This window comes from Peromyscus californicus, unplaced genomic scaffold, assembly GCF_007827085.1.
Source record: "Peromyscus californicus insignis strain IS unplaced genomic scaffold, ASM782708v3 Scaffold_13__1_contigs__length_99412109, whole genome shotgun sequence".
NCBI lineage: Eukaryota > Metazoa > Chordata > Mammalia > Rodentia > Cricetidae > Peromyscus > Peromyscus californicus.
This window is the reverse complement of record NW_026294424.1, coordinates 60,288,986-60,315,398: the sequence shown is the minus strand read 5'-3', so window position 1 is coordinate 60,315,398 and position 26,413 is coordinate 60,288,986. Positions and strand designations below refer to the sequence as shown.

General features: G+C 47.4%; 1 protein-coding gene across 8 annotated transcripts in view; it reads left to right on the top strand.

Annotated features, from left to right (window-relative positions):
* Apbb2 (amyloid beta precursor protein binding family B member 2) overlaps positions 1-25,374 on the top strand; it is a 210,769-nt gene extending 185,395 nt beyond the window's left edge. For 5 of the 8 annotated variants that reach the window (XM_052735030.1, XM_052735027.1, XM_052735029.1 and 2 more), the window contains 6 exons: positions 10,850-10,964; positions 11,990-12,077; positions 13,274-13,357; positions 14,812-14,927; positions 16,329-16,508; positions 21,220-25,374. In XM_052735030.1, coding sequence (XP_052590990.1) covers positions 10,850-10,964; positions 11,990-12,077; positions 13,274-13,357; positions 14,812-14,927; positions 16,329-16,508; positions 21,220-21,387 — 751 coding nt within the window. In that variant the 3' untranslated portion in view covers positions 21,388-25,374. Of the gene's footprint in view, positions 1-2,049; positions 2,121-10,849; positions 10,965-11,989; positions 12,078-13,273; positions 13,358-14,811; positions 14,928-16,328; positions 16,509-21,219 lie in introns of those variants that run through there. The other 3 variants (XM_052735031.1, XM_052735028.1, XM_052735033.1) reach the window with 2 other exon arrangements.
* Positions 25,375-26,413: the final 1,039 nt, after the last annotated feature.

Genomic DNA, 26,413 nt, shown 5'->3' with positions numbered 1-26,413 from the left:
CTTGCTGTCCCACATGTCCCCTTCTGAAGCTGCATGCTCTACTGACGATGACCTTCTCCAGTGGAGAAAGGAGCATCCTTCAGTCAGGAGTATACACATAGCTGCATTCCCCCACTGGAACCTCCAGACAAGTCCTTGAGGTCAAATACTGCCCTCCCCAGCCTAACGGAGATCGGAACCCCATACGTGGCTTTGCGCTAAGAGCTCCGAGATGCACATCATGGCATCTTGGTTAAATGCCATCTCATTTGATCTCCTGAATGTCCTGAGCTAGAGTCTCTGTCCCCTCTTCACTGATGGGTGACCTAGGTCAGGAGTATGCTATTGAACACAGTGTGCCCAACGCATGGGAGAGCCTAGTAAATTGACAATAAGAAGGGTAAGTACCGTTCTGGAAGACCCTGACTCTGTCTACCTCATTAGCCCGAAGAGCATCTCCAGGAAACTTGGGCTGCCTGATCCTCCAAGAACCCGGATCCCTTTGGCCCTACTTTAAGCAGACTTGTTCAACCTGGTGGGTGTAGCATCTGAGAGACAGACCAGGAGAGACTTGCAATCACAAACCCCATGTTCGCCGTGGATTTGCTGTATGACCTAGTCCCTCAAACTCTTTGAACTTGTTTTTTCATATGTCCAAGAACACCGTAGTAATGACCTTGTCAGGTTGCTGGTAGGGCCCGCACTGACCACGTGGGCCACATAACACCAGCACTCAATGAAGGATAGTTTTAGGGTGTGTCACTGTAATCATAAATGTTAGAGGTGTCACCTGTGCTGGTACTTGGCATTGATCACAATGATTTTCCCTGAATATAGAGGTAGATATGAATGTTGTATCACAAAATTAATTCATGCCTGTTGTATAATATTCAAACAGATATGTTGAATAAAATTCTCTGTAATCTTTCCCCCAAGGTGAGAGTTAGGATGCTGTGTTATTTCAGTCTTTTTACAGTGCTAATCTTTAGATGCACTCAAACCTTTTCATTTGAGACCTTGTAACTTCCACTTGGGTTTGTAGGCACACATCTCAGCCCCCCTGTGGTACTATGACACAGGTATTATTCTGAGGTGAGGTATAATGGCTCCCTCTGCCTTTCCAGTTGGTGTACTTGATTGCATATTAACTATGATCCTGCAGGGCCCTCCTGGCCTGGTGACAATAGCCACAGGGTCCCTGTGGATCCTGCATCTCTTCTCCTCATTGGCTTAGCCATCCGGGGCTGTGCCTTCTCAGTCTGTTGCTCTGTAGAGCACCTATGTGTCACATAGAGGACTGCCTTTGGGCCCTTCTGCACTGCCTCTGACAGAATAGAAAGGGATAGAGGGTTCAGCGACATCTCCAGGGTCACCTGGCAACCCAGGGTAGCTCTGAGAATGGAACTCCAAACTTGCTGTCCCAGCCCACCCCACCCCCATCTGCTCCCAACTCCCTTCTGCATCCCCTCCTCTCTTCCCTGGCACTTCTCTGTACCCACACCCCTTCTTGGCACTACTCTGTGCCCAGACCCTTGACGTTCTCCTCTCCCATCTCTTTCCTTTCCTACCTCTGCCCTCCACCTCCTGCTCTATGGCCCTTCCCATTTCCCTCCAAGGATGCCCTTCGGTTAAACCCCTGGTATCGGGGCTGTAGCTTGGATAGAATGCCCAGGTGCTGCGAAGCAGGTAAAGGCTACATCTGCCTCATTGTTTCTGTATGGTTTGTTTTTCTTTTTAAACTGTGAGAAGCCGGGGCGGGGGGGCGGGGGGGGGGCTGCTGGAGAATGAAGCTAAGTCCCCTGCCAGTGTTTCCCCGAGTGAACAGTCTCCTGTATTTGACTGTGGTATTTTAAGCCTGGTCACCTCCCCCGGGCCGCTCTGTTGCCTCTGTAAATTCAGCTGGCAACTCTTGGCATCATCATAACGTGGCTCGAAATACACTCCTCCGGGTGATAGGGTTTGGCTAAAATAAGCACAGGAAGGCTATTAATGGCTGCAAAGTTGGGAAACACGGGGCGGGGGGGGGGGGGGGCCGGGGGAGGGATGTGGCTGCTGAGAGCTGCTGCTGTGGCCTGGATGCCGTATGGGTGCTAACCTGCTGTTTCTGCTCTCCCCTCATGCCTTCCTGGATTCAGAGAGAGGTAACCAGCGATTTTTTTTTTCACTTCTCCCCCCTTTCCCTGGTGTCTCTTGTGTCTGGTAAAACTCACTGCTTCTCCCATGGCGTCGCCATCCTCACGGCCTCCTCTGCCCCCGCAGGCAGACCTTTGTCCTGTGTAACCTTTTCTCACCCTCATTTGCACCTGAGCCTGGAGTTGCCTCTGGGCCCCTAACCGTCTCCTGTGTTTGGTCCTGTGTGGGGAAGGTGATGGGCTGAGTGACTAGGAATAACAGCCGTCCTGTCCCACCGGGTCTCTCTCACTCATGGCTGAACCCATGACTCAGCCTGCCGGGAAGTCAATGTGCCAGACATGTTTGGGTTGTTCCGTGCCACCTCACACCTGTTTCTTGAAGAGTGACGGTTCGGTCCTTTGTCGTGTTCTCTTGAGTGTCCTGGGTGGCTCGCCAGAAGGACAGTCCATTTCAGTATCAGCTATTAGCCACAGTGTGAGCAGGGAGCCCTCACTTCCCCTCTGAAGGATGTATCCGTGGAGAGGACGTAACCATGAAACGCAAGACGTCTGTGTATCCGCTATGGTTTTAAAATGCTCTGAATGTCAGCCTCCCGGTCCACAGTCTGGAAGCTTGAGGCGCCATCATCCTCCAGTGCTGTCATTAACACACACACACACACACACACACACACACACACACACACACACACACACACACACGTCATTTTGGTAGAAGATGGGCATTTTGAGAAGTTCCAGCCATAGTGAAAAGACCCAAGGATGAGTTCCTCTTTGCATTGGGCTCACACCTGGCTACACTTCCGGTATTGTGGCTAGTAACCATTTTTCTGTCTTGCCCATGATGAGCTCAGGGATTGGACAAGTGAGGCAACGTGGACCTATCGGTCATACTTAGCAGATATGACTAAGAGGATTTCTCCTTTTGGGCGGACACATCCTGGACCTAAGAGTGAGCTGTAAGCGTTCTTACCTCTGTGCATCACAAGTCCTACTGGAATCCATGGTAGGAAGGTTTCCAGACATCTGCCAGCTCTTTCTTTCCCTGTGTGTCCAGGTCTCCTTACTCGGAGACAGCTGTGACAGCTGTTCTGAATACTAACAGGAAGACTGTGTGCTAGAGAATGTGAACCTTCTGTTCAAGCCCCCTCGCTCATGGCAGATGGTAGAATTCAGACATGCTGTTTACACAATCCACATCTCAAGCAAGTGCCTGGAGAGGACTTGGCTGTGCAGAATGTGTTCACCCCAGGTAGCAAGTTGTCTGGCCGCCCCTTTTCAGAGTGTAAGTTTAGCATCCTCCTAGAAGAAGCAGGAGAGTACGAGCTCAAAATAAGAGCACACAGTCTTGGCCATAGGATTCATTTTTCCCCAGGTCCTGGAGGTGTTAGTAGATATGTTTTAATATGTCTCGGCATCCCAGTCAGCACTCTGTGTTCTGGTGTGGACTGACTTTTCCAAATTCCAAAATCCTGTGCTCAGCTCTGAGTGTGAAGGAAAGGGGCGAGAAAGCCTTCATCCAAAGGTGCTGGGAGTGTTTAGGCCCAAGTCCCCTGGCAGCCATCTCGTCCTGACTTGAGGCCTTGCCTCGGCCTCTCAGGAACCGCTGGCTGACCTGTAGCTTCCATTAAAAGGCAAGTCTGGGAGGAAGGGTGACCGCACATGGTATGGGAACTTTTCCCGTCATTCAGGCCACAGAGGCATTGAGTAAAGCATCCTTCGTGGAAAGGAGCCTGTATTCCAAAGTGGGCCCTTCTTTCCTTTCTCCTCATTGATGATGGCGACCACCACACACCAGATGTCTGTCATGGACCAGCCTTCACAAATTCCCTGCATGAAAACATCCATTTGGCCTGAACAAATATGAATTACGTGAAAGGTGTCATCTAGTCTGTGGAGCCTTGGTAAGAAATTCCAGTAGAACCGGGTGGTGGTGGTGGCAGTGCATGCCTTTCATCCCAGTACTTGGGAGGCAGAGGCAGGCAGAGCTCTGTGAGTTCGAAGCCAGCCTGGTCTACAGAGCGAGTTCCAGAACAGCCAGGGCTACACAGAGAAACCCTGTCTCGAAAAAACCAAAACGAAGAAGAAGGAAAAAAAAAGAAAGAAAGAAAGAAAGAAAGAAAGAAAGAAAGAAAGAAAGAAAGAAAGAAAGAAAGAAAGAAAGAAAGAAAGAAAGAAAGAAAGAAAGAAATTGCAGTAGAGGAGATTTGGTGAGACAGTGGATGGGAAATGAGGCAGATGGAAAAAAGGAGGAGAGAGCTCAGTGGCCATTACAGGGCCAGCAGTATAGCTGATGGGGTCATCACATCTGGGTGTAACCAGCAGAAGTACAGGGAAGGGGACCCCAGTTTCTCACTAAGAGACACAAACTATGTTTATGTATATACATATATTTTTCCATCCAGTCACTGGAAGCCTTCCAACAAGACAGGCTGGTTCCAGAAGGAAATGAGATTCTCTATCTGGGTCCCACTGTCAGGGTCACCGTAGCAGGGACAGTTAGTGTATGTAGCAGCTAAGAGGTCTTTAGATACCCCTTCAATTCCCTGGGCAGAAAGAGAAGTCCATACGTAAATTCCAGATACGCTAAGAGAGTTGCCCGAGAGACGGAAAGAGTAGACTGAGAAGCTGTTTTTACTAGAGGCCGTTGGAATAGAGAATTGTTTGTTCGCTCATTCCGTAAAGCCAGAGCAAGCCCCCCAGTAGGGTGCTTGGAATGCCGTGGAGCAGAGAATAATGAAAGCAGTCTCTGGTTCTTCACTTTGCCATTAAGAAATTGGAGGCTGTCAAAGATGTCTCAGCGCTGACGCTTTTCTCTCCGGCAGAACTTGAGGCTGGTCCTCTGGGGGAATAATTACTGGAAAGAACACGAAGGGGAGAGCTTGAAGCACACGGGTTCAGTCATCAAACTGCTAGAGGGGCACGAGTCCTGTCACTAGCGTCTGTTGGAATTTAAGAAGGAGACATGAGGTTACAGCTGTAAGCCTCCCACTGCCTGATTTATACAACAGAACTCCACAGCCCCCACGATGGCAAGAAACAAATGGAGTGGGTCTCTGGGCAAGATGACCTGCCCCACACCTGCTTTGACAAGGTGGCCCCTGGTCCAGCCTTGCACAGGGTGTGAGCCGGAGCAAAGGGTTCCTATCATCAGACAGAATGTCTTGGACAGTTAGATATCTAGAAGAATGTGTGGTAAAACAGAAGCCTTGTTGTGACTGGGGCCTGGTGATCATTTAGATTAGTGGTGTGGTTTTATAGATGAGATGCTGTCCTCGGAAGATGCCCAGCCACCAGGGGGCAGCAGAAGAGCCTATCTCTAGAGATATGACACAGCTCTGGAAGCTAATACATTTGGACTCTGGGTGGCTCTTGAAACGTCCCTACTATATACCAGCCAGCTACCTATCCCTCTGTGTCTGAGCCATAGGGACTGGCTAGCTGCATATCCCACATAGTATCCAAGCTGCTGTAGACCAACTGGGATGTAACACCTGATAGGCACATGGCCCCTGATAGTCTCCTCCTGAGTTCCTGGGCCTCGCACTGAGATGTCATTTGACCAACTTCCAAGGGTCCTCTGACCGTGGAGGATATGTACAATATGGTTTCTTTATTCCCTCGGAATGCAGGAAAATCCCTAGGAAACATGAAAGAATCCCTAGGTAGAAGCGTGATGGCAAAATTTTAGACCGAGCTAGTTAGACATGGGAGTTCATTTCTTGTCTGCTTTCATAAGTAACTGATAAGTCCCAAAGAGAGAAGCGATTTTTTTTTTTAAGTAAGGGATCAATTTTTGTTTTAACCAGGATCTCAAATTCCCTTCTCTAGTTCAGGGTCCAGGAGGCCAAGGTCCCTGCCAGCCTCCTCTTCACCCAGACAATCTAGTTTGTTTCCTACTGCGCAGTCACTCAGGCCTGGGAACTTCTCCCAGCCTCCCCTTGGGCCTCCCTTTAACACTCTTTCCTCGCCTTCCCTTTCGAGGCTCCTGCCTCGAGCGTTATACGCCTTTCCTCGACTCCCTTGACTGCCTTGTTTTGTTTCTGCATTCTCCACACTCGGCTTCTGACTTCAGCTCCTTCTCCAGTCTCTGTCTCCCTCATAGACCTCAAGGACCAGGTATCTATGTTGGGCCTCCCCACCATTGCCCTTAGAACACCTCAGTGCCCACCCTCAGAACAAAGTCTTTGAAGCGCATGCCACATGTGGCGAGACCCATGTAAGAATGCAAGACTTGGATGCCTCCGAGTCAAGGCTAGACACACAGCGGGGCCGGTGCTGTGCAGAGGGATCGTAGAGTCCTGGGACAGCATCTGGATAGCCACGCCACCACTATGGCCCCTGCGGTATGCAGAGGCTAACCCGGGGCTCTTCCAGGCTCCTGGGTACTCACTCACCTTTAGTCTTGGAGGTCAGTTGAGCCTCCTTCTCCTCCTTTACCCTGGAGAGGCTCTAAGGAGCAGCTCACATACCTCTGCCCAGTGTGAGATCTGCCAGCGGGCCTCCCAGCTGGCACCTTGTCTGTCTGTGTTTGCATCTTTGATGCGCCATGGCAGCGGTGCAGGAAGAACCTGTGGGAGTGGATTGGCTATTCCAAAAAATATAAATCTGAATGCCATCCTACAATTTGGGGCAAGTCCTAGGGCAGCTGTATAGCTTCCTGTTGCTACTATAACAAATGACCACGAGCTTAAGCAGCCTAAAGCAACAGGTATACTCTCTTGGATGTCAGAGGTCTACAGCGAGGCTTTCAAAGACAACACGGCTGTGTTTCTTGTAGAAATTTCAGAAGAGCCCACATGCCTGCCCTTACCTGTGCCCTTCGCTCACGGCCCTGCTCCCGTCCTTTCATTTCTGAGGCAGGCATTGCATCTTTTCCCGCAGAAGTTCCCTGAGCCAGTCAGACAATCCAGAGAAACAGCCCCATCTCTGATCCTTAAGTTGGGCCATCTGCAAAGACACTTTTCACAGAGTCCATGAATTAGGACAAGAACGTCTTCGGGGAACAAGGGAAGCCATTACTGTTCTGCTGCAGCAGCCTTTTCCAGAAGGGGCATGCTGAAAACACAGCTTCTAGCACAGCCAGTGAGGAGGTGTTTGGACTTTACTGCCTACCGATGAGCTGCTTGTCCGTGACGGATGAGATGCTTGTCCGTGCTGAGGCCTGTGCGGACCTCCATGCCGGGGACTAGCAGCTATCTTAGGGTCATTTGAAATATGTCATGGAATAAAGTTAGAGACACGCAGCCCTCTTAACTCTACAGAAAGAGGCGCTGGGGAGGCCGATGAAGCCTTCTAAGGGTCAGTGAAGGGTCTCACACGCTGCTGTCACTTTTCAGATGTCTGCCTATCTGTTACCTACCTAAGAAGAACTAGAGAGAGGCTGCTCAAAATTTGTGAAAAGCCCCCCCCCCCCCCCTCAAAGCCCAAGGCTGCACATTTTCTCCTTTGGGAAGATGTAGGTTCCAGACAGTTGCCCTGAGGCATTCATCACCTTCCCCTGAGCCAAAAGAAAACGAAGATTAATAACAATGACTTTTTAAAATGATGCCTGTGAGGTTGCACATGGAAGAAAGGACAGCACAAAGCCGGTGCTTGGTGGGACAGATCCAGTGGTTCGCAGTCCAGATGTGCCCCATCCTCTCTGCCAGGAGGCTTGGGAATGTGTGCTTCCTGCTAACCATCCATCAGGCAGGGAGAGGAGGCTGGGTCTTGGAAGCTTCCATCAGAAGCAAAGCAACATGGAAGTAAATGTCTCCACACATAAAGATGGGGATAATATCCAGGCCTGGGGTCCCTCAGGTCCAATATTCTTCTCCAAGATGCTTAGGGCCGGGAGGATTTCTGCATTTGGAATGTTTGCATCTACATGATGAGATGAGGCCCACAACTCAATGTGACAATTATTTCTTGTTCACTCAAGTCATAGGCAATCTTATATTTTTGGTTGTGAGCCTAGCCTTTAACAGCTGAGCCATCTCTCCAGCCCAAGTCATAGGCAATCTTAACACCATTTTGATAATTTTATTAAAAGTAGAAGAAAAAGTTTCATGGTATGAAATTTTCTACTTGTGCCCTGTCAGCACCCAGAAAGTTTTGGCTTGAGGATTTTGGAGTTAGGGCTATTAGCTAAGTAGAACCAGGAATGTACTTAAGCTGCTTTGCCTGAACCCAGTACCCTTCTCTCTGTTCCTTCCTGTCCCTTAGAAAGGACAGATATGAAGAGGAACTGTATATTTCTACAAGAGAGAAATTTCAGCAAGCAGAATTTGCATGCTGACACCTTTTAAACAAGCAAGGCCTTGTGTGTGGGCCAGAAGGCAGGCAGATCTCGGGTGGGCTGTGCTGGATAGGTGAGTGAGCTCTGGACAGTGCAGGGGGTATGGTGGATGGTTACCAAATGAGGGAAGATACCACAACACGCAGTTGTGAAGACCCTCTTCTTGAGTAAAGAGAGGGGGGACCTTGATAGAGGGAATGATGCTTAGAAGATGTTACAGACATTTTACAACCCTTAAAATCCAGACAAGGGGGTTTGCACTTTCTGTGAGTGACCCATGGGAATCTGGAGAGATTTGACCTCAGAAACACAGCAGCCAGACCTGGGAGTTTGAAGGGGAAGAGTTGTAAGACTCTGTGCCTTACTATCTGCACCATCTGGAGAACGAGGGGAGCTTGGGGAAGAAGCCAAGAACGAGGCTTCCCTTGAGCGGTCTCCAGAAGTGAACTGTTACTTTTTTTAGGTCATGTGTTTCCTTGGTGGCACTTGAGACGGGGATGGGAAGGCCTTGGGATCACAGTGTGGAGAAAGACTATGCTCACCTCTCAAAGTCTGCCCCGCCCCCAAACCTAACTCTTCATTCGGTGCCATGGTATTCATTCACGCCTCCGGGTGTGATGCCACTATTCCTTATAGGCCCTAGGGACATGTGGAGCCAGCTTGTGCTTCGATCCACAGATATTACTAATTCCTGTTGTGGCCCAAGATAGACATTGGGAATAAATATAAATCATCTTCCTGGAGCTTCGTGGACTTCCAGGATGCCCACCGGAGAGTATGGTGTATACAGGGAACCTGAGCCCAACAGTGGCAATGGAATAGAGGCAAGAAGCAAAGGCAAGCGTGAAAACATGCTAGAACACTGAGCACTGCTCAGGCTAGAAGGGGAGCAAGGGATTCAGGAGATGTCCAGGTGGTGAGATAGGCCAAAACCTTGGGATCGGGTACAGGGCTGTGGCCGGCGGGCTAGGGGACATTTGATTCCAGCATGGAAGATACCAACTGACACAGTCAATGAAGGAGCAGGAGGCAGTTAGGGCAGATACTGAGGGCAGGTGAGGGCAGGCTGAGGGTAGAACCCGTGAGGTAGCAGACAGGGATGCCCTAGCCTGGAGACCATGTTTGGGACCAACTCCAGGGCTTCCCAGGGCACGTAGGCAAGGAGGTGGGTTTCTCTTGCCAATCCTTTGAGATCACCAACTTTCCCCCATCCCAGCACCACACCTCTGGCTAGCCCTTCATGTGGTCCTCTGTGAAATTCTGCCAGCTCCTGGATTAAAAGAAGTAATTTAACTTGCGTGGTAGCTCACACCTCATTCCAGCACTTGGGGAGGTGGGGGCAAGAGAATTGATGTAATTTTGTGATTAACCTGAGTCACATTGTGAGACCATCTCTCAAAAGTCCACAGATAAGGGCTGGGGAAGGTGGCCCAGCAGTTAAGAGTGTGTACTGCTCTTGTAGAGGACCTGAGTTTGGTTCCCAGCACCCACCTCACAACTCCAGCCGCATCTCCAGCTGCAGGGAGATCGGATGCCTCTGGCCTCAGGGGGCACCTGCACACACACATGTGCATCCCCATACACATACATAGAATTAAAAAAATAGATACTACATAGGAAGACAAGTAATATAAAAATAAATTCAGTTGCTGTGCGGGGTAGTTCATGCTATGGTTTTAGCACTTGAGAGGTTAGGCAAGAAGATTGGCATTCCAGGCCAGCCACGGCTACACAGTGAGTCCTTTTACTTCCTCTTTGGAGAACCACTATCTCTATTAATAGTAGCAAGAAACTTAATTGTGTGGTATGGTTGTTCTGAAGCCAAGTAATGTCATCATGGGTATCGGTAACACAGAACAATCACTTAGGCCGCTTGCTAACAGCAGTATAACATAGGAGACCAGCATTGCCCCCAGAGCCACAGTGCGGGTGTTTTAGCAGAGTCACATGCCTTTGGTAATAGTCCAGTCCACAGGATATGTGCGTTCCAGTGTTCTCTGGTTGCCCATCAACTTTCCCAGGCAACTGTGGGGCTGGCCCATCCTCGGTGCACAGGTCCACGCATCACAGCCCATTGTTCCTCTTCTGCTGTCTGCCATTAGATCGTTCTGCAATTTGTATTCTCCCCAATCCCATGTTCATCGTCTCATTGTCTTATTTGTTTCTGCTCTAGGCAGACGCTTTCTGCCGAATTCAGTGTTCACTCGGTGTTCCCCATCCCTAAGTTCAGGAGCGAGGTTTAGAAGACACTCCTGTGTTGCGTAGCAACAGGCCCCTAACAGCCGTGAACCCTGCTTCTGCTGCCTGTAGCTGTTAATGTTTTGTTTTTTTGTTTTTAATCTGCATCCACAGTTCACCACTGACATGCTGGCTGTGAGCTCAGTTAATAGTCATAACTAGAGCACATGTGGGCGGAAGGCTCCTTTGCCTAATAGCCTGGTAAATTTCCTTTGCACAGGGATTTTGCTTATGTCGCAAGAGACAAGGACACGAGGCTTCTGAAATGTCACGTGTTTCGATGTGACACACCAGCAAAAGCCATTGCCACAAGTCTCCACGAAATCTGTTCCAAGGTAAGGTGGGTCGGGGCGCAGGGTCTGGTCTCCCTGTTTCCTCTCACTGCCTGAGCAGACAGGCGAGCAGGAGGGCAGGAGAGCTGCCTGTGGAATCAAACTCGGGAGGAAGCAGGCAGGGTGGTGTTCCGCCCGTATCATTAATGTGCCGTGGACCTTCGACATCCAGAGCATATCGATAACAGTCCCATCGGGGTTACCCACTCACATCTCGGATGTGGGTCCCTCACAAGATGGCGGAGTATTTGCGTGTAACCTATGCTTATCCTCCTGTGAATGTCAAGTCACTGCTCAGTTGCGTACACCTAGAGAGATGACGTTCATCACCTTGCGATGAGCATCTTGGGCTGGGACTGAAAGTGTGAATTACTTCCAGGGCCACCGTGACTGGGCTTACACCACTGTGTAGCTCACCGGCAGGGAACAAGAACGTGCAGTGTGATGCCCGCACACAGTGACCATTAGAAGACTCAGAGAATAGCCATGATGGCAGCTGCCATTCCTCAGCCCTCTGAACTCCTTTGATACCCGTTTATTCCACACAATTGCGCCATGACATACATACTCCTGTCTGTATTCAGTGAAGGCGATGAGACAGGGAAGGGCAGCCTCCTCATCCAAGACCACAGCTCGTAAGGGATAGGAACCATGCACTCTGTCCCCAGAGCCCTGGAGTATCTAAGAGTTGACATGGGGCAGCTCCTGAGCACAGTGGGTGGAAGGTCCAGGTGTCCCCAGAGTGTGCATGCTGGATTGTTCTACAGAGGTGAGAACCAGGAGCTGGAAGAAGTAACTTCCAAGCCCTTGAGAGAACTGTTACCCTGAGGAAGTGTTCACCCGTCATCCCCAGCAGGGAAAAGTGAAATCACACATAATTCAGGGAGACTGACGGGGTAAGAAAGGCAGAAGATGAACGCTAGTTTAAATCCCAGCAGAATCAGCTCAGACACTTGACTGGCAGGGCTGGCTGGTGACGTTGGGGTCTGTAACTGTGAACCCACGCTGCACTTTGATTTGACGTCTAGATTATGGCTGAACGGAAGAATGCCAAAGCCTTGGCCTGCAGCTCCCTACAGGAGAGGACCAACATGAGTCTCGATGTCCCTCTGCAAGGTACGTCTGCAGCGGCTCCTCCTCCGGCTCCTCCTCCGAGGCTCTAGCCAGAGGCAAGACTGAAGGGTTCCAGGGGTTTGCTGGTGTTTCAGGGCTCCTTTAAAAGCACACTCAAGGGCTGGAGAGATGGCACCAGCTACTCTTATTACAGAAATACCCAGGTTCGATTCCCAGTACCCCCAGGGCTGCTCACCACCATGTGTAACTCCGTTTCTAGGGCATTCATTGTTCTCTTCTGGCTTCTACCGTCACTGCATGTATGTGCCACACACATATATGCAAACTAGCAAAACATTTCATACATATAAAATAAAAATAGGCCTTAAAATTGGGCGTGGTGGCCCCCAACCTAGAATCCAGTCTCTAGAATTCGGGATGTAGAAGCAGTAGGACCATGAGCCAGCCTGGGTGCTGCATGATGAGACCTTGCCTGGGTGGTGGAGCAGGAGAGGAGCATGTGCTCCAGGCCCTACAAAGGACAGAGTTGCTTTTGTCCATAGCATTGAATACAAAGGGCAGTTGTTTTTTGTTTCTGTTGAACGAATTAAAGAATATTGCCAGCAGAGTTGTTTTGTTTTGTTTTAAAGATTTATTTATTTACCATGTATAGAGTGTTCTGTCTGCATGTATGCCTGCAGGCCAGAAGAGGGCGCCAGATCTCATTACAGATGGTTGTGAGCCACCATGTGGTTGCTGGGAAGTGAACTCAGGTCCTCTGGAAGAGCAGCCAGTGCTCTTAATCACTGACCTATCTCTCCAGCCCCCTTGTTTTGTTTTTTAATCTCATGTATAACCCTGGGGTAAGGACTCCCTAGTTTAAAGGTATATAGCTTGTTAGTTGGGGAGACTACGTTATTTCTCCTGTGCCTTTGATCATATTGACTCTTTGATTAAACTTTCTTCGGGCACCAGCCACACCTAACAACTAGGGCATGAAAAGCTGTTTCTTAGCACACGAAGGACTTATCTGGTTTTTGCCTTCCAAAGCGTTTCACCTTGAAAGAGAGATCAGGAGGGGTTAGACTGACCAAGCCCCTACGTCTAGAGTCGAGAAATGCTGTCCTTATAGAATGTCTGGGAACAGGACGTTCTGGAATGGGTGGCCACCTGGGCGTGCAGATGCCAGATGGACAACTGGTTTTTCTCTGTCTCCTAGAACTACTGAGAAACACACTGCTTTTTTTTTTTTCTTGTAGTAGATTTTCCAACACCAAAGACAGAGCTGGTGCAGAAATTCCACGTGCAGTACCTGGGCATGTTACCTGTAGACAGACCTGTCGGTAGGTAAACTTTGCAAGACTTCCAAAGCTTAACAAGAGTCATTGGCTCTCCCATGAGGGTGAGGGCCTCTGTACCACTCCTCATCTGACTTTGAATCACACCTGTGTGGTGACACCAGCCTGGACAGATAATCATCCTGATCACGTGGGTAATAGAGGGCAAGCTGACCTTGACTTGATGTGTGATCCCAGCATGCAGAGACTCTAAAGGGACAGGTGTGGTTTTCCGGTTTTCCCAGCATTCCAGAGAAGAGCAACCCAGGACTGCAGAGGTCTCTGGCTTCTAGCTTTGAGGCCAGGCTCCTGCCTCTGTTCTTACCCACTGGGGACAGGAAGGGAAGACTGATGGAGCCCCCATATCTTTACACTATGACCCACAAGTGGTATCTCCAGTGTTTGGGTCCTCCCCCTGTGTCAGGAACTGAGGGGCTTTGCTTTCCCAAGCTTACAGAGAGGCTGGGAGCTGTAGCAACTTCCTGACTGGAAGAGGCTGTGGAGAAATCAGAGCCCTGTGCTCTGCTGGGGATAAAAGTCAAATGCTCTCTGGGTAGCAGTTGGGCAGTTCCTCAGAGGGTTAAAGATCGGAACGGTTGTTTGGCCCAGAAGCTCTGTCCCTGTTCACACACCCGAGAGAAGCAGAGGCACTGTCCCCCCAAAACTACACAACTTCATAGTAGCATTTGTTCATGACAGTTTTAAAAAGTAAAGACTCCCAATGCCTGACTAAATGGATAAATAAAATACTTTCAGATAATGGAATTTTATCCAGCAAGAAAGAAAAGTGCTGAAACATGCCACAGCATGTGTGACCCTTGAAACATTGAGACAAATGAAAGAAGTCACCCCTCCCCCCAAAAAAATCTCCTCCATGTGGGATTCTTAACATGAATGCTAATAATAGGCAAGTCCCTAGAACTAGACAGCAAGTAAGGAGTTGATTTGAGGCTAGGCTGTAAGGAACATAGAGAGTGACCCCTAAGAATCAACTCTGGCTGACTAAATGTCACGTGTGATGGAGGAGGGTTTGGCACTCTGGTAGATACTGGTTTCTGTGGGGTCTCCTTCCCCGGGCTCTCAAAGGCAACGCCCTTGAAGTGGGGGGATCTTTGGAGCAGATTTGAGGTTGGAGTGTCATAGTCTCATAGACAGGACACACACACACACACACACACACACACACACACACACATGCACAAACACACACACACATGCACAAACACAAACACAACCATGCATGCACGCAGGTATGCACACACGCACATACACCGGATCCCTGGAGGTGTTCATGACTCTCTCTTGGAAAAACTGGCTTTTTTCTTCTCAGCAAACTTGAGGATAAAATGATAAGATGCCCTGACTCCGGGAACCTGCAATGGTCAACCTGGGTATGGCTGTTCCTGAGTGCCTGGGCCTGCATTAGAGAGGGCATTTTTAATTGTCTTTTCTATCCGTAGGCATGGACACCCTGAACAGTGCCATAGAAAGTCTTATGACCTCATCCAGCAAGGAGGATTGGCCTTCGGTGAACATGAACGTGGCGGATGCCACTGTGACCGTCATCAGTGAGAAGGTGAGGAGTTGGAGTTGGCTTGCCTGGGCTAACAGGGAGCTTTTGAATACAGTGGTCTTTCCTAAGATCTGGACATGGAGTTAAGGCTTGACCTCTTGGAAGCTGTACTGACTTGTGATTAAAATGGCCTCCATCTATAGACGATTGGGGGGCTTTGTCTGAGTTTAATTGTGCCTTCCTCAGGATCTGGAAACTTCTATCCTGGTGCCCTGATTCTGCCTTCCTCACTTGCTCGAGGGATTAAAATTGTTCGAGGTGATCATGTGGTGGCACTAGCCATAGCTTACTGTGGATTTTGGTTTTGTTACTAGGGCTCTGAGGTAGACTGGGCCATGCTGTCTGATGGGTGCAAGCGTTGCTTATGTTAGGGAAGCCCAATGATATAGAACTTCCAGAAGCCCAGGACTGGGCTCTAAAGCCAGGCTGTCAAGTCCAGCTCACTTTGCAAAGATGTGGGAAGCAGCATGTCCCAGCTTCTGCCACCTGCAGGTCACCCCCATCAGTGGGAAGAATCCTCCCCAGCCTGCCTGCCTCTCTGCTCATGCTGGATTTCAGTCACCCCTAAAGCATGCTGCCCTCGCCCACTGCAGTATTCTGGCTGGTGCAGCTCCCTCCACGCAGTCTGTCAGCCCGTCAGTGTCATCCCCCCCATCCCCCACACCCCACCCCACTCCCCACCCCCATTCCATAACCTCTCTCCCAAATCCCAACTCCAGCGTTTCTTCCCCAGACTTCCTGACCTCTGTGCCCAGGGTAGTCTGCCTGTGAGATGTGCCTCATTCCTGAATGCATATTTAACAAGCCAGGATGTTCCGATTGGAAAGCTGGCATTCTAGCTGTGTTTACTAACTCACAAATTGCCTGTGGTTGCTGCTGCGAAATGAATCCCCCACTGCCTTGTGCGTGGAGAAGTACGAGGGGGGTGATTTGATCAACGAATGTGTTGGTGAAGCAGCATTTGTCTTCCACGCTGTTTCGTGATTTGGTGCTTGAGTGAAAACCGATGGAGAGAGACTTAGGAATCTTTTTCTCCTGGACCCTCGAGGTTCACACACAGACAAAGGGGTCTTGAGCCACTGGGTGTCCTGTGCTGGGCAGTCTAGAGAAGTGTGTATGACGTTGTTCCTCCCAGTGAAGAGCGGATGTGGGCTGTGGTGGCTAGAGAATGGGACACACATGCCATTCTCAACATAATGTCATTCACTGTGAGATCGGATACCAGGAGGCCCCCACGGCGGTGATGGCCTCTCTGGCCACTTGACCAAGTTTTGACTTTTTAGTAAGATTCGAATCCTACTTGGCTCTGGAAGCTGGACTCCCTGAGGTATTTAAGGTGTGAAGTCTTTGCTGATGGCTGTCTGGCGTCCCGGAGAGCACAGGCGTTGAATGTGTCTCTTGCAGAACGAAGAGGAAGTCTTGGTGGAGTGCCGAGTGCGGTTTCTGTCCTTCATGGGCGTCGGGAAGGATGTGCATACATTCGCCTTCATCATGGACACTGGGAACCAACGCTTTGAGTGCCACGTGTTTTGGTGTGAGCCGAATGCTGCCAATGTGTCAGAAGCCGTCCAGGCTGCCTGCATGGTGAGTGAGCCCTGGTACTCAACTCTCCCTATCCTGCCTGTTCTAGATGCTGTAGATTAGAGTGTAAATCCTTATTTAAACAGGTAAAATCTGACTCCTAAAGCCCTGTACTGTATAGTACTCTCATTTGGGTGGGCCGAATCCATTATGACCGGCAGAGCACATCTCAGGAGGCAGGGCTCTGTAGAGAATCGGTAAGACTTAAGGATCATCTATTCTGGACTCCAAATTAACAATTTCAGTATGTGATCAAGAAATGCTAGTTGTGTGTGAGTTATCAAAATCTGCCTTCGACTTGGTATTTAAAAAAAGCTAACAAGTGATTCTTTTGCCCATGGTTGTTTTCAACACATTGTTATTATCTATTTTATTTATTATTTATCTCTTAATCCTCACAACAACCCCAACCAGTAGCTGATTTTGTTTTATTTATAAGAGACCAGAGGCACACACCTTTAATCCCAGCACTCGGGAGGCAGAGGCAGGCAGATCTCTGTGAGTTCAAGGCCAGCCTGGTCTACAGAGTGAGTTCCCGGACAGCCAGGACTGTTACAAAGAGAAACTCTATCTCAAAAAATTAAGAGAGAGAGAAAGAGAGAGAGGTGGGGAGGGGAGGGAGGGAGAGAGAGATCAGTAAATAACAAACTAGGGTCAGCCCCATGCTTCTGGGTCACAAGGCCAGGGCACTTCACATCGTGTCTAATTTGAGACAAAAACATCTCTTCATTGAGCTTATGTGCACACACTGAAAAAGCTTCTGGTCAGAGCCTGAGGTCCAGGGCACAGTCTAGTGATAGGAGTTTGAGTCCCTGGAACTGCTGGAAGAAACAGGACCCCTGTCAGGGAAGACTGGAGAAGTCTGACTCTCTCCAGCAATTACCAAGTAGGAATTGGTCATCTCTAGCTTCTGGAGCTTTTGGGGGTTGGTTTTGGTGTTTTGGGATAAGGTCTCACAGTAGCCAAGGCTGGCCTGGAACTCCTTGTGTAGCCTGGACTGGCTTCAAACTCTCAGCAATCCGATGCCTCAGCCTTCCAAGCAGTGGGACTATAAGCGTGTGCCACCACTTCCAGCTCATACTTGGGTTTTAAAATATTATGCCATTCAAAAGGAAGACAGTCCATCTTTCTGGAGGTCTTTCCTCGTGAGGACGGCTTTAAAGTACAGCTTGAGGTGTAGCGATTGACCCCCGGGGGCTCATCAGCTAGTGTAGACAAGAAAGACAAGGGGGGTCCTCAGCAGGAGGCAGTCAGAAGGGGGCTACTGAGGTGGTGATCTCTGAGTGATGAGATGGAGCACTTCCTTAAGAGGGCATGGAGGACTCCCCTCTGCTGTGTCCATGGGCTGCACAGACCCCAGAGAGCCCCAGGTATGACCCGTGAGTCAGGGAGCTCAGGTATCATGGGAGAGGCACAAAATACAAAGTCCCACGGTGTGTGGAGAGAGCTCTGATGGAACGAGACTGCATGAGATTGAGAAGGAATTGGGCAGAGAAGGGCTCTGAAGGTGGGGGCTAAGAAAGTCTGTCTAAGGGACAACAGTGGCTGGTCTGTGAGCTTTGTTAGTCTGTGATGGAGGCAATCTGCACGCTTTCTTGTGCTAAAGAATCCACATCTCTCGCGTGCCTCGTAATGGCATTTGTGTGAATGACGGCCCACACAGAAGACAAGGGTTTCGTGAAAGTATAGTAGCGTTGGAAATTACCTATTGCCTACGGCACATTTGTGGGTTGGTTTGTTTACATTTTTGCAGTTTCCAGTCCTCTCTGTAAAGGTTTGCAGCACCCTGCAGATCCGTCCCCGCAGACCCTTCCCCACCCCCCCCCTCGCCTTCGCCAGCCCCGTCCACACTCATCGCCAGCTCCTTTTGCTGTTTTCTTGGCATCTTTTTCTTCTCATACAGGCCATGTCTTGCAAGGCTGCAGGGCCTCATTTTTCTCGGCACAGTCCCAGGAATCATAAATCACACCAAAGCCCGTTGTTGTGTGGTCCCCAAAATGAGTTCTGAATCTGGACACAGAAAAATGACATCTGGTGTGCTTTTGTACATTTTGTTCATGCCGGAGGCTTTTCCTAAATTTCTGCCTTAGGTATAGTTGCCTTCCCAGGGTGAAGGACATTGATAACTATTTAGACAACGGAATAGGAAAAGAACAAATTGGTTATGGATCCCTGTTGAGGCCAATGAAATGGCCAGGAGATAAAGACACTTGCCACCAAACCTGGATTTTGAGCCCTGGAGCCCATATGAGAAAAGACCAACTCCTACAGGTTGTCCTCTGGCTTCCACATGTGTCCTGTAGCACATGATACACGCGCACACACGCGCACACACACACACACTTTTTTTTAATCTTTCAGACACTGTTGATTGGGGAGGGGAGGGAGGAAGAGGGAGACCTGGGATCCACACTCCATCTGGTTCCCACTCACTGGTCCTCAGTGGGATGGGCGTTTTGTCAAGTGCTGCGCATCCAGGCTCACAAGCCTGGATGTCAAGGAGAGGAGCAGGGGAGTGCAGGATGAGGTGACCCTGGGAACCAGGTGTAGAGCCTCTAGAGGGAGGAAGGGGCTGTGGGAGATAAACAAGTGTGATTTCAGTCAAGCAAAAAAACTAGATATTTTGCAAAATGGAAATGGAGCCTAACAGATGGTTTGGGTCTAAAATGAATGGCTTTCGTTCTTAATTATACATTTTAAATGCTAATGACAGTTAGCTAATTAGTTTTATCAGTGGCTACAGTTTTGTTTTTCCAGATTCCCAGACTCATTTTTTCCACTTGAAAACACTTTTTTTTTTTAATAAAATTTTTATTGATGCAACCAGCTGGATTAGCTCAGGCAGTGTGGTAGAGGCATGTGGGTACAATCCAAGCTCCCCACCACACTCTGAAGCCGGCTCTCCCCAATGCAGTGGTACCCTGCTTCCTTCAATTCAGGCCATTCTCCATCGGAGATATGGCAGTGACACACTCTTTTGAATTCCTTTTTAAGGCCCGTTTTGCAGCTGTGCTGTATAGGCCTAAGTGAAGACACGTTAGTGAAATTTAAAATAGGTCCGAGGGGATTCTTCATTTATGAATTTCATTAGTTATGCACAGTTTTGATTCACGATATACATACAAGCTACTATTTGAGATTTCAAGTCCAGAGTTGAATGCTGCCACATTTGCCTCCTGATAAATTGATGCTTTAGGGGTGTGTAATTGGTGACACAGACCTAGCAAGATGTTCTCCACAGAGCAGACATTGGTAAGCCATCCTTTTGTATGTATTGAGTTGAAGGGACCAGTTTTCTGGCCTGTAGGATATGAGAGAACATTCTAAACACCCCCTGTCCCATCTTTTGGTGGGTGTTTCCGTGTGTTTGAGGGAGAATCAGCTGTAACTATGCTGAGGAGTCTGTGGACATTTAACTTGACTTTTGGAATGATAAAGCCTCATTTTCAGAATGATAAGCCTCATCTTCCCAGCTAACATTGAAGAACTACTTAGCTTCCTACGAGGACAAAAGCAAGTGGGCCGTGTTGATGTATTTCTCCCTTTAAAAAGTTTTTATTGCCAGGTGGTGGTGGTGCACGCTTTTAATCCCAGCACTTGGGAGGCAGAAGCAGGCAGATCTCTGTGAGTTCGAGGCCAGCCTGGTCTACAAAGCCCAGGATAGCCACGGTTGTTCCACAGAGAAACCTTGTCTCAAAAAAAAAGGTTATTATGAGTGTATGTGTGTATATGGTGTGCCTGAGAAAGAGGGGCGCTAGTGCCCAGGGGCCACATGTAGAAGTCAGTTGACAACATTGGAGAGTTCGTTCTTTCTTACTCTGGTTTCTGGCATCAAAAGGCAGGCTTGTGTTGTTAGATTTCTGAAGGATACCTATGCCCATGTTGCCAATGCTAAGGGCAGGTTGTTTTTGTTTGTTTTTTTTTAATCTCTTGGGGTTTATACTTGACCATAAAAGAGATACTGAAATCTCAGTACAACATTTTCTGTTAAAGTAGGAAACAGAGACAGGAACAAATATGTGTTGCCGGGCCTATTTGAGGCTTTCTACAGTTCGCCTTATTATTCTCAACCATTTTATAGTCAAAGACACCGAGGGTTGAAGAAATCTAATAACCGGGTTCCTAGAGCTCACAGCGATAGAGCCTGGGTGCGGGCTGCGCCTTTCCTATCATGCCGCGTCACGAGCACTTACCTGGATGTCCGTGTCTGATGGAAAACTTGGTTAACGCTGTCTGTGTGCTGATCCTTTCCGTTTGCTTAGCTGTTGGCTGTGAGCAGTGGCTGGAAAGGAAAGGGTGGGGAAAAGCCACAGCTGTGGGAGTTGAGAACATCCCACATCAAGAGTGAAATGAATCTGGACTGCAGATGTGCTCAGTGACAGAGCGCTTGCCTTGCATACACAAGGACCCGAATCCATCTTCCCTACCACACGATAGTATAGTAACGGTGGGAGTATGGGGGCGGGTAGTGGCGGTGGTTGTCATGGTGACGAAAAGTAGTAGCAGTAGTGATGGTAATAGTATTGCTGCTGCTGCTGCTGCTGCTGATAGTATTATTGGTGGTGGTGGTGGTGGTGGTGGTGGCTCCTAAATTTATATTTATAGAAGCCGGGCCATTAACCTTTGAGAGTCCGCGTATTAGTAGTGAATCACAAGCACAATGACCGAGAGGAAATGATATTACCTAAAATGCTGCTTGCTTATTCTATTCCAGTTGCGATACCAGAAGTGCTTGGTAGCCAGGCCGCCTTCCCAGAAAGTTCGACCCCCACCCCCGCCCTCGGACTCCATGACTAGAAGAGTCACAACTAATGTAAAACGAGGGGTCTTGTCTCTCATTGACACTTTGAAACAGAAACGTCCTGTCACAGAAACACCCTAGCAGCTCGGGGCCCGAAGGATTCTGTCACTTTTACCTGGAAAAAAAAGAGTCAAATATCTCCACTAAAGAAGCTGACGGCTGGCCTTCCATTCAGTTGCTGATGCTTTGTCTCCAGAGAATTTATCCTTAACCAAACAGTGTTCGACAAGCATGTGATCTCGTCCTGCCGCCATCATGTGATATGAAAAGAAGCATGAGTTTTTGTTTTGTTTTGTTTCTCTGTTAAGTTACATCAGGAGGAGTGGAAGGTCTTTTCCTTATTGTAAATATTGTGACCAGGACTTCACACACACTCAGAAGAATGTGGCCACACCCTTCCGAGAGAACTAACGCTGCGTGCTTGGAGTGAACGATGCCCAAGTTCATTTCTCAGTCCTCTGGATTGGAACTGCCACAAGCAACCTTGGGGTCCCTCGGCACTGTGCCCTGTTTTTGGCTTTTCAAACAGTCAGACCCTGAGTAACAGATACCATTGAATTGCTTTCAAAAATAAGGTGACGCATTTGGGTTTTAGTTTTTCATAAAAGTGAACCTGTCGGTTGACAAAATTGGCTGTTGGCATCAATACAGACATCAACCAGCCATTTTCCTCAGTGAGCTCTCTCATGCATGGACACTGTTTCATGTCTACAGCTGTTTGGGGTGCTGGGCAAAGGAAAACTTTAAAATTGATAGAAAACTAAATTTGAGGAATTAAAATCAAGCAAAAAAAATAGCCTTTCTTTTCAGATGGTTTTCAAACTGGTTATTTAAAAAAAAAGAGATTAACAGTCATCATGCATTTGGGATGGGACATATTTCAAACTTCTGCCTTACATTGTACAGTGCAGCTAGAGAATTCAAGTATACTATGGCCATTCTCTACCCACACCTGAAAATGAAATGTTCCTACACTTTCCATCCTTAGTTAACCAGCTAATATGCACTTTAGAGTTGAGGAAATGTCATTTATATCTCTGTCACACACACACTATGATTTTAGATCACCACTGTCTGACTCTTGTTCACATTCTGGAGGTAAATGTCCTCCAAGAATTCCCAATCTGCTACCACCTTTCTCTGTGCTTTTTGTCCAGAAAGCTGTCTACCCATCATCTTGTCCATGGCAACAATTTAAGTTGTACTTTTCTTGAATTTATGTATTCAATGTTAGAAATTTGGTAAGACTTGACTAAGTATGTTTTAAAATTTCTAGTTTTCCATTTTGCTTTCAAAAGGTTTTTTTTCTTCTCTGAGCAAAATATACACAGAAATAATGGATTGTTTGATAGTGTCCCCCAGATATCATTTTCTTGCCTCTTTTTATGTAGCTAAGAAGCCTAACTATAAAGATATACCAATTTAGACTCTTGTTGACATTATTTTAAAAAGAAGTTGCAAAGGAGATCAATCTTAATATTATTCTTGTTGACTTTTAGTGTCAAAATTAATATCATTATAAAAGTAATGCTTTACGTTTATACCCTGCTTTGCAGCAGTTGGAATGCTTTCAACGGTTTTTTCACATTTGAGCCTTACGAGGTAGAAGAGGTACTGAACTCATTGAAGAAATCAAAATGCAGAGTGTTCTGTATTAAGAGGCTAAGTGACCGAGGGTCTCACCAAAGTTCCTGAGAGCCAAAATTAGGACCCACAGCTCCCAGCTTTGCCACAGTATGCCTCCTCCACACAGTCAGGAAGCCCCTTCACAAATGCCTCCTCCACACAGTCAGGAAGACCCTTCACAAATGACTCTGGGTCCAGACAAAGAACAACAGATATTGAAAATACTGTCAGGCAATTTCAGAATTCCCATGTGTGTTAAGGAAAATGTCCAGTTTATCTACACAGTGGCATTTGTTGTTAAGACCATTGTCCTTTCTCAGTCCAGGACTGTGTTCCTCAAATATGTTGTAGAGGACAAATGTCTGTCCTCAGCCCCCTGTTCCATGCTGAGATTTTCTAGAAATTACATTACTTGGGGTAGAACCTTCCCAGGTGTGGCACTTAGCCACCACCGAGTGTGATGCAGTGAGTGAGTATCCTCCACCTGTGGGTCCCTCAGAAAACCCGTAGAGTCAGATGCAGAGGACCTGGACTGTTTGCTAGCACCCACACATTACCATAATAGTGATGTTACTTGAGAAAATGCATTAACACTTGGTGCCAACTCGCACACTAGCTGAAGTGACTGGTGCCCCCTGAGACATGTCTGCGTTCAGAAAACCTTATTGTGCCCAGAGAAAAACTGTTCAGAATCCCGTTCTCATGGTCTCTCATTTTGAGCTCCATGGTGAAATGTTTTAATGCACTCCACTTCGAAACTCTAAAGTAATCCATGTTTCTGTAGGAAGACGCTACCCAAACCCTGTCCGTTTTTTAAGACGTGCATTTGTTTGCTTTTCAGGATCAAGAGTACTGAGCTAGCTTTAAGTAGCAAACTGATTTATATATGCAATTTTAGGATGCAGTAAGATGAATGATAGCCTTTACCCATGAAACACTCTTACTGCAGCTCTTTAGTTTTGAGAATAGCTTTGCATACTAACTGCAGGTTGATTTTGTAAAATGAATTATGTTAAACAGTATGTTCAGACAACTTTCTGCCATGGCCAAAAAGTATGTATGAAAGTATGTTTGCATTTGTCTGTGAAAGGATGCCAATGTTTTCCCTGAGATCTTAGTGACACTTCGGTTATCTATGCATTCTTTATATCTGTGATTCGGTAAACAGGCAGCCGCGGTCACTATATGCCTTGGGTGTCTTATCATTTTTTTAATTAACTTGTTAAATACAGCTTAAAATATTTTTATTTTATTTATTCTATTTTTACTGAAATATACTGCATTGTTGTGTTAATGTGTTCTCTTTCCTGGGTATAATGTCAGTGTACCCGGAACTAAGTAATCTCAGTGAACTACATCACCTCGATGGTGGTTTTGTAATGATTTGTAGTCACATTTCTATTGGACTATGTGGAAGCAAGGGCAAAATGCTTAAAGTTCCTTTTATTTTTTAAAAGCAACTAGGTAGATGTGCTCTTACCACCTTACCTGTGTTCCTTGGCAGCATCAACGTGGTAGCCAACATGCCTGTGGCTAAGGACTTTCCTTTGTAGACTAAGGCACTGTGTGGTGCTTCATTTTTATATCCTTCATAAAGCGTGTGATTTCATCAGAGAGATACGCGTATCTCCACGTGCCCTTTGTTTCCACCTGGATTCAAGCTCACCCACAGCTAATTAGAACCATTGTTTGGTTTGTCTGTCTGTCTGTCTTATTGCATGAAGGGACATTAGACCCATTTCCATTAAAACAAATTCTTGGTGATACAACTGTTGGCGCTGCTGCTTTTTTTTTTTAAATCCACAGTAGGTATTTAAGGAGGACACATAACAAACCACTCAAAACAGGGCCACGCGTAGCCCCAAAGCTTCCCTTCGTGTATAGCACACACTCACTCTATGAGCACTGCAACACAAGATTTCAAAAACCACGTGGAAAAATGCCTCCCTGACATTGGCACAATTAATCAAACCAAAAGCTCTCTAGTTGGCTGGGTTTAACCTAACATCCGATGTGTTTACAGCCAGTAAGAAAGCAATTGGACTTGTTTCAGCATACTGGGGGTGTGGCTCGGTGGCAGAGCTTGCATAAGATGTGCCTTGCAGGGCTCTGAGTTTAATCCCTGGAACCACAGGGTGGGGAAGGCTTGCACTTCAAGGCAAAGATCTTTGCTTGCATCTGTGAGCGCGTTGCCAGGCAGCCACGTGGGCCACTTCCTCCTGGAAGGACATCTTGTTTTCTCTTTGATGCCTTTTGCTGTTGACCACGCCTACACATTGAAATGTAAGATGTTGCGAGAATAAATGTAGCTGCGTACAATGTTTGACTCACTTCCCTGACAAACGGCCACAGATATAAGAAACAGACACAAACTTAGTGTCTCTGCAGTTGTTCTTTTATTTTTGTATTATTCTTACTTCAAATTAAACTTTTTCAAACTCATTTTAGTCATGTAAGATTCTGCTTTCATTAGTGTTTGCATTTCCCCGCTTGGCGAGAATGAACTAGCTTCTTTAACTGTGAGTAATGGCTCCGCCCTCACTTTTTGGTTAGTGAAGAGAGCTGGCCTTCTGAACACAGAAACCCAGCTAGTCATCAGTTGGAATTTTTTGTAAGCAATCTCTTAGGGTTAAGGAATTTCAGCACACTCAAAAAGTCTGCCTTTCATTCCTAGAAGAATGTGGAGTGGAGGTGGGAAGTGTGTTAAGTCCAAGACGAAAGGCGCTAACTGGAGAGTTAGTTGGATCTGTTTTAACTCCCTGATGCAGAGAAGACAAATAATTAAAGGTTTTGTTCATTTGTTGTGTCGTTGTTTTGTCTTTGAGATCGATCTCACTATGTAACCCAGACTGGCCTTGAACTCACGGTGATCCTCCTGCCTCAGCCTCCTGAGTACCGGGATTCGAGATGTGTGCTACCACACTCCACCTTCTTATGCTACTAAAGACAGGAACTCTCAGTGAACAGTGTTTCAGCCTGCTTCCAAGGGTTTTCCACTGGTAAGAGTTTCAGGTAAAAAGTCTGAATTTGTTTGGGCAAGGCTCTGGGTGAGATCAGTCCCCGGTACCACAAAGTAAGTAAATAAAATGAAAAAAACATGAGTTGTTATGTCAGTATTTAAAAACAAGTCGTTTGACTATTTTTTATTTTGCAACACTTTAAGAAGCTCAAGAAAGCAAAATGCAAATTGAAAGACAGTGTGGTCAGGGATCTTCACTAGAGTTCTCTCATGTTGCTTTTATCCCGGTTTCCTTCTTACTTTACCAGTAAATAATTGATCCTGTCTTCCCTAGAAGATTGCCAAAGAATTTCCTTACTTTACCAGTAAATAATTGATCCTGTCTTCCCTAGAAGATTGCCAAAGAATTTCCTTACTTTACCAGTAAATAATTGATCCTGTCTTCCCTAGAAGATTGCCAAAGAAGAGCATACAAGCTTAATAGATGATGATTCCATTCAGAACCTCCATGAATGTGCAAAG